This window comes from Embiotoca jacksoni, unplaced genomic scaffold, assembly GCF_022577435.1.
Source record: "Embiotoca jacksoni isolate LCO1_2020_lvr unplaced genomic scaffold, fEmbJac1.0.p SCAF_4, whole genome shotgun sequence".
In the NCBI taxonomy this organism is placed as follows: domain Eukaryota; kingdom Metazoa; phylum Chordata; class Actinopteri; family Embiotocidae; genus Embiotoca; species Embiotoca jacksoni.
Window position 1 is genome coordinate 7,997,948 of NW_027185392.1, and position 16,575 is coordinate 8,014,522.

A 16,575-nucleotide genomic window follows, 5' to 3' on the forward strand; every position below is an offset into this window, starting at 1 on the left:
AATTCGGTTGTAAAATCATGGATTTGGATCAGCGGGAAATACTGTGATTGGGACATCACTAAATTCCTCTTTGAACAGAATGCATTTATTTTGTACTGCCATAAATGTCTTTCTTTAAGGTTAGCGCTTCGTTTAACTGAATTCAAGCACGGTCTCTGCTATACAGAAGAGCAGCGTCTGGTAAAACTTTGTTTAATCCTTCAACCATAGGCAAAGCATAAAAAAACAGCATCTAGAATTATATATGGTATCAAGCATCTGTCTATAAGACTTAATAACAGAAAGTAAAATCTGTTTTAAAAAAAAAAGCTATGTACGACTTATCAAACAAATTATTTTGATCTGTAACATTGGATATACTGTACATGTATCATGATTCAGTCAGTACCTTCAGCAATAAATTAGGAGAATGGAACCTTCAATTTATTATTGTCCTGCTCTATCTTAATTTTGGTTTTGAAAATGTACCGTTTTAAGAAAGATTATGCTTTCTAAAACTTTTCACTACCAGATATTGTCAAAAAGTTTTTAAAGCTCCAACTTTCTGGTTCAATAATATAATAAAACAAATATATATATATATATATATATATATATATATATATATATATATATATATATATATATATATATATATATATATATATATATATATATTCACAGATGATTGTCAAAGTTTCTGAAGACCACTTTGAAGCTTCTCTGGAGATGAATCATTTTTCTTTTTAAAAAGATTTTTGAGCTTTCTGGATTTCTTGCCCTTCTCCTTCTCCTTGTTCTTTGCATCTCTAGTATCAGCAGGTAATGCAGGAGATGGGTGGACAACCCTTGGTGGTGGCAGTGGTGGCTCCACCTCTGGTGGCAGCCTGCTCTGAGGCAGGTTAGGTGTTGAGGCTGAGAGGTTGGTTGGAGTTGCAGCCGTGGAGCTGCATGACTTTTCAAGTATTCCATCATAGACAAGCTGACTTAACGGCCCGACGGTGAAAAGATCTGATGAGGACTTCCATGGCACCTGTGAGGTTAACATAAGGTCAGGCTGCCCAATTCGACCTGGAGATGCTTTAGATGCTGCCAACTCTTCCCTCAGCATTGCTTGTGTTGGTATTTCCATTGGAGCATCAACTCTATCCCAGGAGATTTTTCCTGTGGGAGTGTCTATGGAGCTGTCCATGTCATCTCTTGGCATTCTTGGTATTCTCCTCCTGAGGGAACCAGCAGACATCTCAAGTTCATTTCTCAGTATCCTTCTACTTGTTGATGGCTCCAAACCAAACTCTCGCCACTCAGACGAGGAAGAGGAATCCATAAGTGCTTCAAATTTCTCTCTGGGTAGCATTTTAATGGAGCCAGTATCTGTGCAATACTCCAGCTCATCTCTGGACATCTTTCTTGGTGGTGTTCTCGCAGTCTCAACCATTTTGTCCTTTGCTAATGCCCTCAAAGAGGAATCAAGCTGGGATTCTCCTTTATTCCATAGAAGCTTTCTTGAACCGGAGTCTTGGGACATTCCCACTGAATCTCTTGTGATTCTTCGAAAGTCAAATGGATGCTCAACATCATCTCGTGTCATTAGTCTGGAGGCACTGTCTATTGAAGCCCCCATCATGTCTCGTGATATCTTCCTTGGTGCCACATCTCTTGATGCTTCGATTTCATTCCAAAAAATCTTCCTCACATCCAGTGGTAAATCACTTCTTTCTCTGTATATATTCCTTGAGGAAATATCCATCAAATCTTCTACTGTATCTTTCTCTACATTCCTTGGTGAAAGCTCTGCATCTAATTCATTTGAAATCCCCTTTCTAAGAGCAACATCCATGGGACCTTCACTCCTGTCTCGGGATATCTTCCTTGATGTAGCGTCAATGAAAGACTCTTCTGTAGACATCTTCAAAAAAGAGGTTTCCAAAGAAGTATCAAAGGATTTGTCTTTTGCAATCTTCCTGCAGGCAATATCCACAGAAGCCTCGAGCTCTTCCACAGAAATTTTGCGAACTGGTGATTCAACAACAACTTCTACTTCTTTACTCAAGGGCTTTGTAATTGAGCTGTCAGCAAGCAGCTCAGTTTCATCATGATAGAGCTTTCGAGAGGAAGCTTCAACAGTGGGACTAGGGAACATCTTGCTAAGAGGTGGGGGAGTCATATAGTCTGAATCTGAGAACTTCTCTTGGGAATCTCTATTAGTGAGAGAAATAAAAGGAAGCAATAAGAGAAGGAGGAGACAAGAAGAAAATCATTAGTGTTGCTGAAAGTTTTTTAAAAGGAGTAGTGTGCAAACTCTAAGTGGCCTCTAAAAGTTGTGGGCAGGGACAATTACTGTTTTTTTAGAGTTTTCAGAAAGATCCTCTCTTCTTCATCATAGCATGGGTAAGTGGCTCGAATGGGGATGAGAAGGTCAGGGTCCGGTGAAATTATGGCAGCTGGCGGCTGAGTGATGACGCCAGGACGGCGTGACCTACATCTGGTGGATGCCCGAGTTCGAGGAGAGTGCTTATGAGGTGGACCTGGAACTGGGGAGAAGCCAAAGTTTAACAAACCAGCAAAACTGATCAATCTATCTGAACGGACTGGTGTAATGGCAGCAATTAATATGTACCATTGCTTTTCAGCGCTTAAAGTCCGGCAAGATCAGAAAGTGTCACAGCAAAATTGGTCTGTGAATCTTCACCAATTATGTGGTAGTAGGAGCTTTGAAATGTAGGAACATGCAGGGCTTGTTAGTAAACCACAATATCAATATCTGGTGAACTGAGCATGGATATGCTAATGCTATTAAGCCACAACAGCGTTACAGATACTTTCTTTTATATCTTTAATGTCTCTGTACTACTAACTTACAAATGCAAAAAAATGAGCTCTCTGAGCCTGCCAGCAGTTCATGAAAACATCACACTTTTTTTTTTTTTTTTTAAACTTAATTGCTTCCCTAGTTTACTGAAGTAGAGCTCTGTGTGAAATAGTGCAGGTATATTTTGCCTTTGCAAGTAAATTCTGTGATTGCAGTGAGTCCATTGGAATATAATATTTTTACCATTAAGTTTAAGAGTTTTAAAAATCTGGTACGACTATGTCCTACTAATACTGGAGAAGGTTGTTTGACAGTGTATAGTTGCATATACTTTGTCATATATTTGATGTTGTTACAAATGGATCATTTTTTTGAATACCAAAAGAGTCATTTCTGCTTACAGTTTATTGCAATGTTAAGAATATGTAAGACCTTAAAAAATAACATTGAGGTTTTATCTGATGCCGAGAGGATTTTTAGCTGCATATACCACAAATAGTCACACTGAATCTACAGCTTTGTATTGACTGATACCACACATGCTTTGGATATCCCCAGCATTTTAAAGTACACACATACATCTAACAAAATAAGAAGAAATCCTGGGTTAAGTGGAGAACAATTGAAGTTGTTTCCATACGGGACACAAGGGGTCAATCAATATAAAAAATTATACTAATCAAGTGCCGCAGCTTCCATCAGCAATTCTCAAACTAATTGAAAACTTTCTAATGATGATCCAACTGAAGCCTCAAAAACCCATCATTCCTGTTTCCTACCTGGCATCTGTGGGAGGTTTGGAGAAGCAGACTCATCTAAGAGGTCCTCTATAGATCCATGGATGGAGCTGTGATATGAACAAGATGTCTGAAGCACTCGAGGCAACCCAAGGGTAATTGATTCTGAATAGAGTTGAGCAGTGAGCTTTGCCAGGCCAGGATTCCTGATGATGGGGAAACCACAGAGGAGCTCAATCTGCTGCCAGCGATGAAGGCGCTCCCGCAGGCAGGCAGTGACTTCAGACAAGGCATTCCTTTGAGAGATACAAAGACCTTTGCGATAAAATGGTACATGTATATATTGAAGAAAGTTTTCAGATTTTACTTTTACTTTAGTATAAGTACAAATACAGCAACTTAAAAATACTCCATTACTAGTAAAAGTGCTGCATGAAAAATCTTACTCAAGTAAAAGTGCTGAAATATTAGCAGCAAAATGCAGTTACAGTAAAAGTATTGGTTTTGTCCCTCTAATAAAGTATTACATATTACACCATTATATTTATAATATTTAAGTATCACTGTATAAGCAGCATGCTACAGTTGTAGCTGCTGTAGTCGTAGCTATTTTAAAATACTTTCTATCCAGATTTATATCTAGGAACATTAAATATATGTGAGCAGTCGTGGGATGATTACTGGGAGAGGGAAAAAAACGAAGTTCTGATCCACAAATCTGTGTTCAAGCTTTTTCTCAAACCTTTGATTTTTGGGGAGATATTGGATCATTTGAACATTTACTGAAATAAATCCCTGTGAAGTTTAAAGAGAAAAATCACCAGTCAGTGGAGCCATTAACAACTCAAAGACATTTGCAATGTGACACTGACTACACATTGTTTGTAAGACCTAAAACGAAAAAGTTGAAAACCACTGGTTTAAGTCTTTAACGTTGTGTTACATTTGAAAAGCTTGTTATGTTATCCATTGTGCCAAATCTTCATCTCAAAAGTAACCAAAGCTGGGTAGAGTAGAAAGTATTAATACTCAATACTTCAAAATTGTACTTAGGTACAGTGCTTGACAAAACTTCTTTTTACCCTGTGAAAACATTCACAGGTAATTGAGTTACTAACTTTGCCTCCAGAATCTTGTGGTCAACCTGGTCTAGAGAGGAGCTGTGGGCAACATGGAGTGTCCCCAGCAGAGAACTTCTCTTCTTCTTAATCCTCTCTGCCTGAAAGAAAGCATATGTGCAAATTAGTTGACAAAAACGTCAAGGGAAATTAGTAGTAATTTTATGCCACAACCCTGTTTCCCCAAAAATTGGGACGCTGTGTAAAATGTAAATACTTTGTAAAAACAGAATGCAATGATTTTTTTGGGTAATGTTAAAAAAAAAAAAAAACATCTGCTGGAACATGTCACAACTAATGAGGTTAATTGGCAACAGATCAGTAACATGGTTGGGTATTAAAAGAGCGTCCCAAAGAGGTAGAGCCTCTCAGCAATGAAGATGTGAAGAGGTTCCTCACTCTGTGAAAGACTGTGTGGGTAGGGTACATAATATCATAAAAAGATTCAGAGTCTGAATAATTCTCTGTATGCAAGGACATTGCCAAACAGCAACATGGCTGGGATTTGTGGACCTTCAGGCAGAACTGCAATAAAAACAGTCATTAATCTGTTATGGAAATCACTGCATGGGCTCAGGGACAGTCCGGAAATCAATTGTCTGTGAACACAGTTTGCCACTGCATCCACAAATGCAGGTTAAAACTTAACCATGCAAAGAAGAAACCATATACACTCACCAGCCACTTTATTAAGTCCACCTGTTCAACTGCTCGTTAAAGCAAATATGTAATCAGCCAATCACATGGCAGTAACTCAATGCATTTAGGCATGTAGACATGGTCAAGATGACCTGCTGAAGTTCAAACCGAGCATCAGAATGGGGAAGAAAGTTGATTTAAGTGACTTTGAATGTGGCATGGTTGTTGGTGCCAGACAGGCTGGTCTGAGTATTTTAGAAACTGCTGATCTACTGGGATTTTCATGCACAACCATCTCTAAGGTTTACAGAGAATGGCTCGAAAAAGAGAAAATATCCAGTGAGCGGCAGATCTCTGGGCGAAAATGCCTTCTTGATTCTAGAGGTCAGAGGAGATTTGGCCAGACTGTTCGAGATGATAGAAAGGCAACAGTAACTCAAATAACCACTCGTTACAACCAATGTATGCAGAAGACCATCTCTGAATGCACAACACGTGGAACCTGGAAGCAGATGGGCTCCAGCAACAGAAGACCACACCGGGTGCCACTCCACTGAGGCTACAATTGGACAATAGAAAGATTGGACAATTGGACAATAGAAGATTGGAAAAATGTCTCCTGGTCTGATGAGTCTCGATTTCTGCTGCGACATTCCGATGGTAGGGTCAGAATTTGGCATAAACAACATGAAAGCATGGATCCATCCTGCCTTGTATCAACGGTTCAGGCTGGTGGTGGTGGTGTAATGGTGTGGAGGATATTTTCTTGGCACACTGTGGGCCCCTCAGTACCAATTGATCATTGTTTAAACGCCAGAGCCTACCTGAGTATTGTTGCTGACCATGTCCATCCCTTTATGACCACAGTTTACCATCTTCTGATGGCTACTTCCAGCAAGATAACACGCCATGTCACAAAGCTCAAATCATCTCAAACTGGTTTCTTGAACATGACAACGAGTTCACTGTGCTCCAATGGCCTCCAGTCACCAGATCTCAATCCAATAGAGCACCTTTGGGATGTGGTGGAACGGGAGATTCACATCATGGATGTGCAGCAGACAAATCTGCAGCAACTACGTGATGCTATCATGTCAATATGGACCAAAATCTCTGAGGAATATTTGCAGCACCTTTTTGAATCTATGCCACGAAGAATTAATGCAGTCCTGAAGGCAAAAGGGCCTCCAACCCAGTACTAGCAAGGTGTACCTAATAAAGTGGCCGGTGAGTGTATAAACATGGTCCAGAAATACTGACACCTTCTCTGGCCCTTAGTGTTGTTAAAAGAAGAGGTGATACAACCAAGTGGTAAACATGCAAACTTTTTTTAAATGTGTCACTGCCATCAAATTAAAAATGAGCATATATTTTTCATAAAACAATACAATTTATCAGTTTTAACATTTGATATGTTGTCTTTGGTCTATTTTTCATTAAACATGAGCTTACATGATTGGCAAATCATCGAATTCTGTATTTATTTACATTTTACACAGCGTCCCAACTTTGTTGTAAACAGGGTTCACCATTTGTAAAGCTGTGATTACATTTTTTAAAATAACTTTTCAGCACAGTCACTCGAAATACTATCAGTGTTTTTCATTTGTTTTTATTTACCTCTTCCTTGGCGGTGGCAAGCTGTAGTTCTGCGCTGTGCTTTTTAACATTGTAGTACTGAACCTCTACCTCATGTGTCAGCTGCAGCCACTGCTGAAGAACCTCTGATGCTGTCCAACTAGCCTGCATGTCCTTCTCGGCCTGCTTCAGTGCTCCAAGCACCTGAGGAAGTCGCATAAATCAAGTGTTAGGACCAGTGTATAGAAAAATAGCTGCAGCCTAAATCTTTTCCTTAATATCCTTAAACCTTTCCAAACAAGGGTGACGATTTTCATGGGCAGCATTTGTGAAATTGCTTCTTCCAATTTTAGTGTGTCTACCTGTTCCAGCTCCTCCTCTGCATATCGCAGGCGGCTGAGCTCGCTGACAGCTCCCTGCCTCAGCTCGTGCAAACGGTAAGCCTCCTCCTGTGCTCCCATAATCTCATCTCTCATCTTCTCCTCCAGGTTTTGTTTCTCTTCCGCCACATTACGCTTTTCTTCCTGGGCTCGTTCCAGTCTCAGTAAATAACAAAGGATTTTAGTTCAATCACACATAGCAAAGTATAGGAGTGAGGGACTGACTAAGAAAAACTACTGGCTACTTACCGTTCCTGTAGGTCTATGAGGCTCTGTTCAGCCCTCTGCAGACTTTCTAAATCTTTCATCATCTTGGTTATGTGGACTTTGCTCGCTTTGTTCTGGGCCTGGGCAAACCAGCAGCCTCCAACTCCCATCACCACTGACACAATTAGGAGCAGGTCCTTCATGTAGTTATGAGGGGGGCCTACAATAGAGTGGAAGGTCATGATCATTGATAGTGCATGTATTTATGTATAAACACAGAGTAAGCTAAAAGTCACATACCATTAATATAAACAAATTTGGCTCACTAATCAGTCCTTTAATGTGGATTTTTAGATTAAAGTGTTAGGGAAATTACTGGAGCTTTCTTGAAAAATAATGGAGATTTGGAAGGTATATACACAAAAATAAATATCTGCTACTTTTAATGTGTATGTCCAATCAGTGTAAATGGTAAATATAGTCAATTTAAGCATGCGACTGACGTAGTTGGTGACCTGAACAACGACTGGCTAATTGAGCTACGTTTCCAACAGCAAATATGGTATCCCAAAATATGAACACAAAGGATGTTATGGATGAGGATGTATTTTATAGAGTTTTGGCTGACTCTGATCCTTAGTCATATCTAAGACTTGGCCAAAGAAATGCCGCAGATTGAGCCCGAAACTGCAGCTGCATGCAATAAGATATGGCTGCCAGGGACCATCCAGAAACTGAGTTGCTGAGATTAAACATTAACTGGTGGCTCCTTTTCTCAAACAATTTGCCCTTAAATGCCAACAGAAACTGAATCATTCTGCTGCAATGAACGTCATTGGTAGTTTTTGCTGGATGCCGTCGCTGAAACCGACCAAGAGAGCTGAGTGTGCTTTGCTATGCACGAAGGTTTCACCCCCAACTCGGACAGAAATCTGCTGGAGAAATCCTTCAGAATAAAGACAATAAACCAGAAACAATAACTAAAACCAGCAGGGCAGAGAGGGCAGATGACCAGTGAGTGTGAATTTTTGTCACCAAATGCTTTATTTTGGACGACAAAGTGGGTGAGGGGTTTGATACACAGCAGTGTTGGACAAGCAGTTTACTCAACATATTGTGTTGGTTGTGTTTACAATAGATAAAAATGTTATAGTATCTGATCAGTGCCAGTCACCTCCTGATGAATAACCATCATTTGCTCTCTGGAAACCATATCGATTGTCTGCTTATTGGTTTTTTTCTTTGTTGAGTGGGTGCTACGAGGGGAAATAATTTGCAAAGGGAACCAAAGGATTGGAGGGTCAAATATAAAAAATTTGGTTTGCAATACATCCTGGTAAATGAAGGCATTATCAGCAAGGCAGGAAAACTGCTAGCAGGATACTCAGCTTTCTCGGTAAATGACTTCAAATGAACTACATTTAACATCAACACTGGGTGGACTTCCACATAAAAAGTGGTGAATTTTTCCATTTCAAGTTGAAAATCAGAAAAACAAAAACAGATATATTAAAGAAACATGGAAAAAAAACAGGGATGTGAGAACATGTTCTCACGTGTAGGTGGTCCAAATAGAACTACATCCAGAGCTTTAATATTAAGCTTCTGTTTATCTCTCTGGTCCTGAACTCTCAGATGGCCACTCAGGAATGAAGGCTCATTAGCTGCAATCCTGCAAACAGATGTTGCAGGCAGTACAGCTTCAGTGTGGATGCTGCACATAACAACAAATAACTTGTTTTTTTACAGCAAACTGCTCAGACATCCTTATTGGTTGATCTCACCTGGGGAGTGTGTTTCCATTGACTCTGAAGTCTTTAAAGTTCCTCTCATACTGTGGCAACTCAACAAACTCCTTCAACCAGCGGAGCACGTGATCCTGGGTCCAATTATGTACTGAAAATTATACAAAAAGTTACATAAACTAGGACTTAATATCTTTGGACACAAACAGACACTTTCCTTATCATATACACACACACACACACACACACACACACACCTTCAGACGACTTCCAGCTCCTCCAGAGCTCCTCAACTGTGATGTGCTGGTCTTCTCTGTGCAGGTTGTTGTGTTTGTTGGTCTGCTGCTGCTTCATGTCTTCAATAATGAACTGTGACAACAGAGAATAAAAGAACAAAGGGAGTGAAAATCAAGACTTTTTCAGATACAACTGTAAAGTTCGAGGGTAGGGGTCACAAGCAGATGACATAACCTGAACATTATCTCTATCCAAAATAAATTAGGTGGGTGTTGCAGTGTGTCATGTACTTAGATTTCAATCCAGGACTAAGGAGTGGATGTAATGAAACTACATTTATGTATTACAAACTTCAGTGATCGCATGTGTGTGTAAGTGCTGTCTTGGAATGTGTTCTTGGCTGTAAACGGAGGTTTCATATGATGGCTGGTGGAATTTTGGGACTTTGATGAGCCCAGACCCTTCCCCTGACATCTCTATGACAACGGCAACCCGAGCCCCTGGATACTGTGTCCCTGAACTGCATTCTGGAGGGCAAAGGCATTTTAGAATACTGGGTTTACTACAAATGTCACATCCAACTAGAGGCTCACAGACTCTCTGGGCAAAATGCTAAATACTTTACAGGATATTTACCCGGAAATGCTAAGACGAATACAAAAAGTGCGGTACAAATATGAGGTAAATATGTTGTTACGCACATGTACAGAAACACATGCAGCAATGACTGCCCTTTCAGACTGATCACTTTTTTGCATGGCAAATATATTATTATTTTGCTTAAGGCTAAATGTTAAATTAATTTTTCCCTTGAGAAAAAATACGCTTGATTGATGAATGTATAAAAAACTTTTTACGGCATAATAGTAATATTTAAAATTAAATAAATGACATTCATTACGGGGTTTTTTTCTCCTTTGTTTTTGCAGGATAGCAGTGTATTATCACTGAGGTCAGTGTATTTTTTCATGTTGTTTGTGGCAACTACAACAAACTGGCTGAAGAATACGTTAAGAAGAGTAAGTATGACTCAGAAGGTCACCAGTGGCACGGTATTCTATTAGTGCAATCGAATTTTGTCACTGAGCCAAAAGCAACGTTATACTGTTGCTATCCTTGAAGGAGCATTTGACTCTTCCACCAGCCAGGACACCTGTTGTTGCACTGCTTTACACTGTGTGTCTTTAACATGCCAGAACATACATGCACAATGATTTACAACAACTAAGAAAATGTAATTAAATATTTTAGAGTCAAACTCTTACCTCCACGCTCTCCTCCACCTCAATCCCACCATCTTGGTCATCATCCATCATCTGATGGATGCTTCGCAGAGCCTCCAGGCTGTATCGATCAGCTTCGCTCATACATGGTGGAGACACCACCATGCAGGGGTCAACATGGGTGGGGAAAGCTATAACATATCAGTCATTATTTCACACAAGGTATTCACAGAATGAATTCCTTTTATTCATTAATCCAGTTTAACCAACTAATTCAAGAGATCTATAGATTAAACACTTTCTTTTGTACATTCCAAGCTCCTTTTAAATTAGATCCATATATATTTATATATATATACACAAGAGCAATGTGGGGTGTACGTTGTATATAATTGTTCTTGTCTATATAGATCAATCACCACAATTTCTCAATGAATGAGCATTTGAGCCACCAATTATCAATTGCATGTTTATCAAAATGTATTTTCCAGGATGTCCCATTTCTAAGTGCTTGATATTCATTAATATCAAATCTCTGTGTAATCAATTTGATTCTGGAGATTAAAATGTAACATTTCCATTCACATGAATGAGACTAACATGGTATGGACAATAAACACACTGAATAATCAGTTCAACCCATTTGTTGACATTAAACAATCTAACCTGAAAGTCTATCGATTTATTAAATGGACTTTTAGGTGAGATTGCTTTTTCAGTGGCTGTTTCCAAGGTCAAGACTAAGCTGTTGTTGTGCAGTATCTGCAATATGCTTTCATTCCATCAATCAATCAAAACATCCCCACACCATTGTCAAGGAAAGTTTATAGTTAGGACCTTCTTCTTTTTTCTTTTTTTTAGATATATGCATCATTTCAGAACCCAACATCCAGTCAGTCTGTACCAGAGCTCTCATGGGATGCTCATATGATTTATATGAATAGTTAATGCAAGTAGGTAGGTGTCACTGAACCAAGACAGTTTGTTTGTATTAGTGACCATACAACATGGATACTAAAAACCAGGCTCCCAATACACACAACAAACTTTTACAGCGACCCATATTGCCAGTGACAAACACTGGTAGTCAAACACACTGTTTCCCCTAGATGTCCAACCAAGAGTAGTCCAGACTGCCATCAGGAAACTTTCTCTGTAAGAGCTTAACTCCAGCGATCTATAAGAACATGTGTCAGAATGTACTTGGTCACACGGCAATGAGGACTCTGCACTCATCATGGCCAAATCAACTGTTGTAATGAGGCTTTACGTCGTACAGTGTGTGCCTGGCTTGAGTGTATGACGGGAACACTGCTGCATGGGAGGATGACGGACAGCTTTTCGTTAACTGTTGGTCCACTGAGTCAGAGTCCATTTTTGTGCTCCAAGGGGCCTTGGACTGAGGGTCAAAGGTCTGCGAGTTAAACCCACTGTCAGCCAGATCCAGTAACACTAGCCGCTCTCCGCCCACATTGGAAGGAAGAATTAAGCTATGGGAAAAATAGACTTCTGGGAAGAGAGGCTTTTTTAAAAATTTTACAGCATTGTGCCAATAATCCCAGAAAAATATTGACATAAATGTCTGAAGTAATATATTTTTGGGGAGAAAATCGCCCTGCAACAATAACTGGGTGTTATTGGCAAATGTTTCTACATGTAGAAATAAAAACGGAGACGAACCACAGGGGGTTACATGACTTTTAATGATTGTTTGTTTCTGTGTTTGATGTGGGCCCATGTATTGTTACACATGTTCTTTTTAAGATAATTATCAGGAATAATTAATTTAATGTTTTTTCCTCTTTCTCTCCCAGCTGGTTGTACAGCATATCAATGCACGGAGCAATGACGCTGATCCCTTGGTTGTTGATGAAAGGTACATTTCTCAAGAATGAGGCTACCGCTCAGCTGGACAGGCTATTACATTTCTGTGGTGTATGCAAAGACCCTTGAACTAGGCACACACATACACACTATTCAGTGTGTGTGTGTGTGTGTGTGTGTATGTGTGTGCCTATAGCCTATTACTCATGTGAGGAAATAAATGTGTTTACACAGTGGCATATGTTGACACACCTCCTATTAGGCAAATCTCTACCATGTAAGTCACAACATTTTAGGGTGAGGGCTTGCTTTACGTTTAGACAAGTAGCTGTTATAGTTGGGGTAAGTCTCCAGTGAATGAATGTACGTCAATGTAATGTCCTCTAAAGTGACGTGAAACACGGTTTGTGTGTGTGTGTGTGTGTGTGTGTGTGTGTGTGTGTGTGTGTGTGTGTGTTCGTGCGTGCATGTGGACGTAAATGGTATTGTTGTCCCGGCGGGACCTCCATTGATGACCTGAGTTTAACCCTTCCCACAAAAATAGCAGCAGTTGGATTAAAACGTTAGTAAGGACAATAAACCAAATCTGCATATCATAAAAATGTAATGTAAAAGTAAAGGTTCTCGTCTCCTAATGTATTTGTGATCTTCTTGTGGAAGATTTACAAATAGCCTACCCCCAAAACTGAATTATACAGGTTAGAGGTTATAATAATATCAGAAAGAGACTAAATGGGTTTAAAAACGAGATAATTTTGTCACGCGAAAAAAAAAAACAACAAAAAAAAAACGGGTGATTGATGAAAAGTTAGTAGAGGGCAAGTTTTAAACTGACGCATGGTTGACTGCCCTGTGCGCATTACTTGCCATGACAGGGCAGATTTGATAACAACGCAAAGACTTGACCAAGCTTTCCTCGTTTCTTCTTTTGACTACATACCTGCCGCGTCGAAACCGGCGCTCCCACCGGGAAAGGTAAAGCCCTGGAGGTCCCCAGCGCCTTGTGCAGCCAAGAAGAGCGCAGCAGGGAAAACGAGGAACAGAGGAGACGGAGGAAGCATTTCAGACCGTTGATAATATTGTCGTCCGGAGTGGAGAAACTCCTCAAAACAGATGGAGAAAGAACATATGAAGAACCAGCCCCTCGTTTTGGAGGCACCGCAGTGACAGTCTGCGAAAAGTGTTAAGCGATCTGTGTTGCTATAACGGGTACAGGCAGCAGCGAGATGTGATACTGATGTTCACTTGAGAAATCAGGCAAGTGGGACAAGTGTGCGCTTTGAAAAGTATAATTGCGCCACAAAAAAGAAAGAAAGAAAAACAAACCACTTTCTAAACACGTGAAAAGGTTTGCAGTCAAAATTTGCACAGTCATCCAAACACAAGCTTGTGCGTCAAAATGATCCAAAAATGGGTAATGTTATTCCGGAAAATGAAACATAATAAATCCAGACAAGGTCTTCAAAATAAATGAACCTCAGATTGATCTGCGCCAGTAAAATCCAGTGTTATAACCACACGCTTGAAAACGATGCTGCATGAAGGCAGTAGGCCTGCAGAGTCCTGCTCATGCTTGTCTGTTTTATATAACAGACATATATGTTTTATATGACATATAATATATATGTAAGCCAGCCAGTCGCACTTCAGTGGAACTATTAGTTCTCTCTTCAGCCACCCTTTTCCCAAGAGACGTTTTACGTGGAACTGACTCCCCCCCCTCCCTCCATCCCCCATCTCTCTCTCTCTCTCTAGCAACAGGGCCCCATTATTATGTTTCCTAACCTAATTCCCAACATAAATAGGCTATATGCACTGAGGTCAAAAGTTATAGTTTTCTTCTGTATTAATCCTCTAACTTTGGTATGCACGTTTTGTTTTTTGTGTTAGTTTTCCATTTGTTTCAGGTCCGAGCAACTGATCCACAACATTGATGAGTGAGCCCATTAAACAGTCATTCCTACAAGATCATTGACTATCAGAACTGCCTTCAGTCTCTTACTGATGCTGGCTCGGATAGCGGATCAATTAAAGCCCCTTAGACCTCACAATGGGAAGTATTGCCTGAGATCAATACTATCATGCCAGGAATAGCATGTCCAATGTCATATAATCGCCTGACTGTCTGGGGCTGACATTTGTATACTTGTTCACAGTTCTTTGAGCTGTGTAAAAGGGCTTAGCAAAGGTTGTACACCTGTTCATTGGGTTTCTAATGATGTCTACATTGTGGCTTGCCATTTCTGGTACATAAACACGCAGACGCACACAGTCTATCTTGTTAATTGTTGATAGAAACCTCAAGAGAGTGACGGGCGCAAGCAGACCACACAGCTACGCATGCACGCACGCAAACACAAACTTTAACAGTAACAAAGTGTCAGGTTTCCTTCCAGCAATCCGGCTTCCAGTTTAAAAATAGGGAGGCAGATTTGACCTTTACCCTGTGGAGCATGCCCAAGTGGCAAGTGTCCAAGAACGCCTCGGTAGGATCCGTGTCAGTATACAGTCAAATTGTGTTTTACTTGACTACTTCTGCTTTGAGATTATGAGAAAGAAAAAGGGGAAGGATGCATTAGCAGAAAAAAAAAAAAAATCTATGTTAAGAAGTTGCTTAAAAACGTCCTGAAACATGTAAAAGAAGCAGCCACCACAACCAACACATCAAAGCGAGGCAAAGTTAAGAATGAAGACATGTTTCAAGCAAGCTGCGCAATATTTGCGGGAGCTTGCAATTTTTTATAATTCCCGTGCTTGTTCTGCAAAAAAATGTCATCAGCAGAAGCTGTGCTGAAAGTATTAATGGCATAAAGTAAGTCTTTTCAAACAAAACTCGCTTTATTAACACAAATAACTCCTCATTTACAATTGGCAGCGTACTCCTCCTCTCATCTCCTCACCAAAACAAACTATGTGCGCCGGAGGAAACCGTATCAAGCAGGAAAACCTGAAGTGGCTGGATTCGTGGAAAATGTGGCCTTCACAATAACATTTCCTAACGAAATGCTCATTATCAATATGATTACATATTACTGTATGCTACAGAAAATGTATACACATCAAGTTGTAAGAGACTGCAATTTGTTTTTGTGACTAAAGTAGGCCTGTGTTGAATTAGCATGAAGTAAACAGCATCCAAAGCTTTTATTTTGAAACTAAGGTGGTAGTATTGTATATTACAGTCAGAGACTGAGTGCATTCGACTTAATGACTTAAACTGATGCATACTGGACTAACAACGTTGCATGATGGTTAGAAATTTTGTCCCGACTTTAACTAGGGCTGCAAAACGTCCCAATGTCACATGATATTAAAACCTTGCAGGAGCATTGGCTGCAATTTTCTGAGTCAGGCGCAGCAGCTGCTGTTCTGCGGCTGCACCAGGTCAGAAACTCCTCTGTGACGACACTCCTCTGTCCTGACAGGTTTAAAGTTTCACGAGCATGCGTAACTTTTGTTTTTATTCTAAGATCTTCAGAGCAGTTATCTCATGTATTCATCTTTCCTAATTTATTGGTCTGCTCCTTCTGGAGCTCAGGTTTTACATCTGGACACAGACACAATGTAGTTTTACATCCAGCAAGAAAGCTGTAAAAGAGGTTGTTTCTATTAAACAGCCATCCATCCATTTTCTATACCCGCTTTATCCTGAACAGGGTCACGGGGCTGGAGCCTATCCCAGACCACTTTGGGCGAAGGCAGGGTTCACCCTTGGACAGGTCGCCAGTCCATCACAGTCTATTAAACATACTTAGATTTAATTGTATGTGTCCAACACTGATGTAAACTGTGTCTGGTCTGTACATTTTAGAGAGCAAAATATTTGGGTGTATAAACCGAGTGTCAGCTCATCAGTCTGAAATATTGAGGTTTGCGCTTATACGCTTAAAATGCAAACCACAGAGAAGCTGCCGGTGTTCCACACAGAGATATATGAACAAGCTGCTGCTGGGACACAGCTGGAGAGATTTGTATGTGTTGGCATGTTGCTTATCGATGATGAATTGTTTCATGGTACAAACCTGAACATGACAGGCAGATTAGAATAGACCAATCAGACCGCAGGACAGAATGGACCAATCAGAAAGCAGTGTAG

The 16,575-nt window shown here is 40.1% G+C and overlaps 1 protein-coding gene across 1 annotated transcript; it reads right to left on the bottom strand.

The window, feature by feature from the left end:
• Positions 1 to 659: 659 nt before the first annotated feature.
• stim2a (tromal interaction molecule 2a) lies at positions 660 to 14,137 on the bottom strand. Its single transcript, XM_069168154.1, has 12 exons — positions 13,420 to 14,137; positions 10,698 to 10,846; positions 9,453 to 9,564; positions 9,235 to 9,346; positions 9,007 to 9,122; positions 7,493 to 7,670; positions 7,226 to 7,403; positions 6,906 to 7,067; positions 4,647 to 4,747; positions 3,571 to 3,824; positions 2,321 to 2,513; positions 660 to 2,180 (listed from the first exon to the last, which is right to left on the bottom strand). The coding sequence occupies exons 1-12, from the start codon at positions 13,538 to 13,540 to the stop codon at positions 671 to 673; spliced, it is 3,186 nt and encodes a 1,061-aa protein (XP_069024255.1). The 5' UTR covers positions 13,541 to 14,137; the 3' UTR covers positions 660 to 670.
• Between the last annotated feature and the right edge of the window lie 2,438 nt (positions 14,138 to 16,575).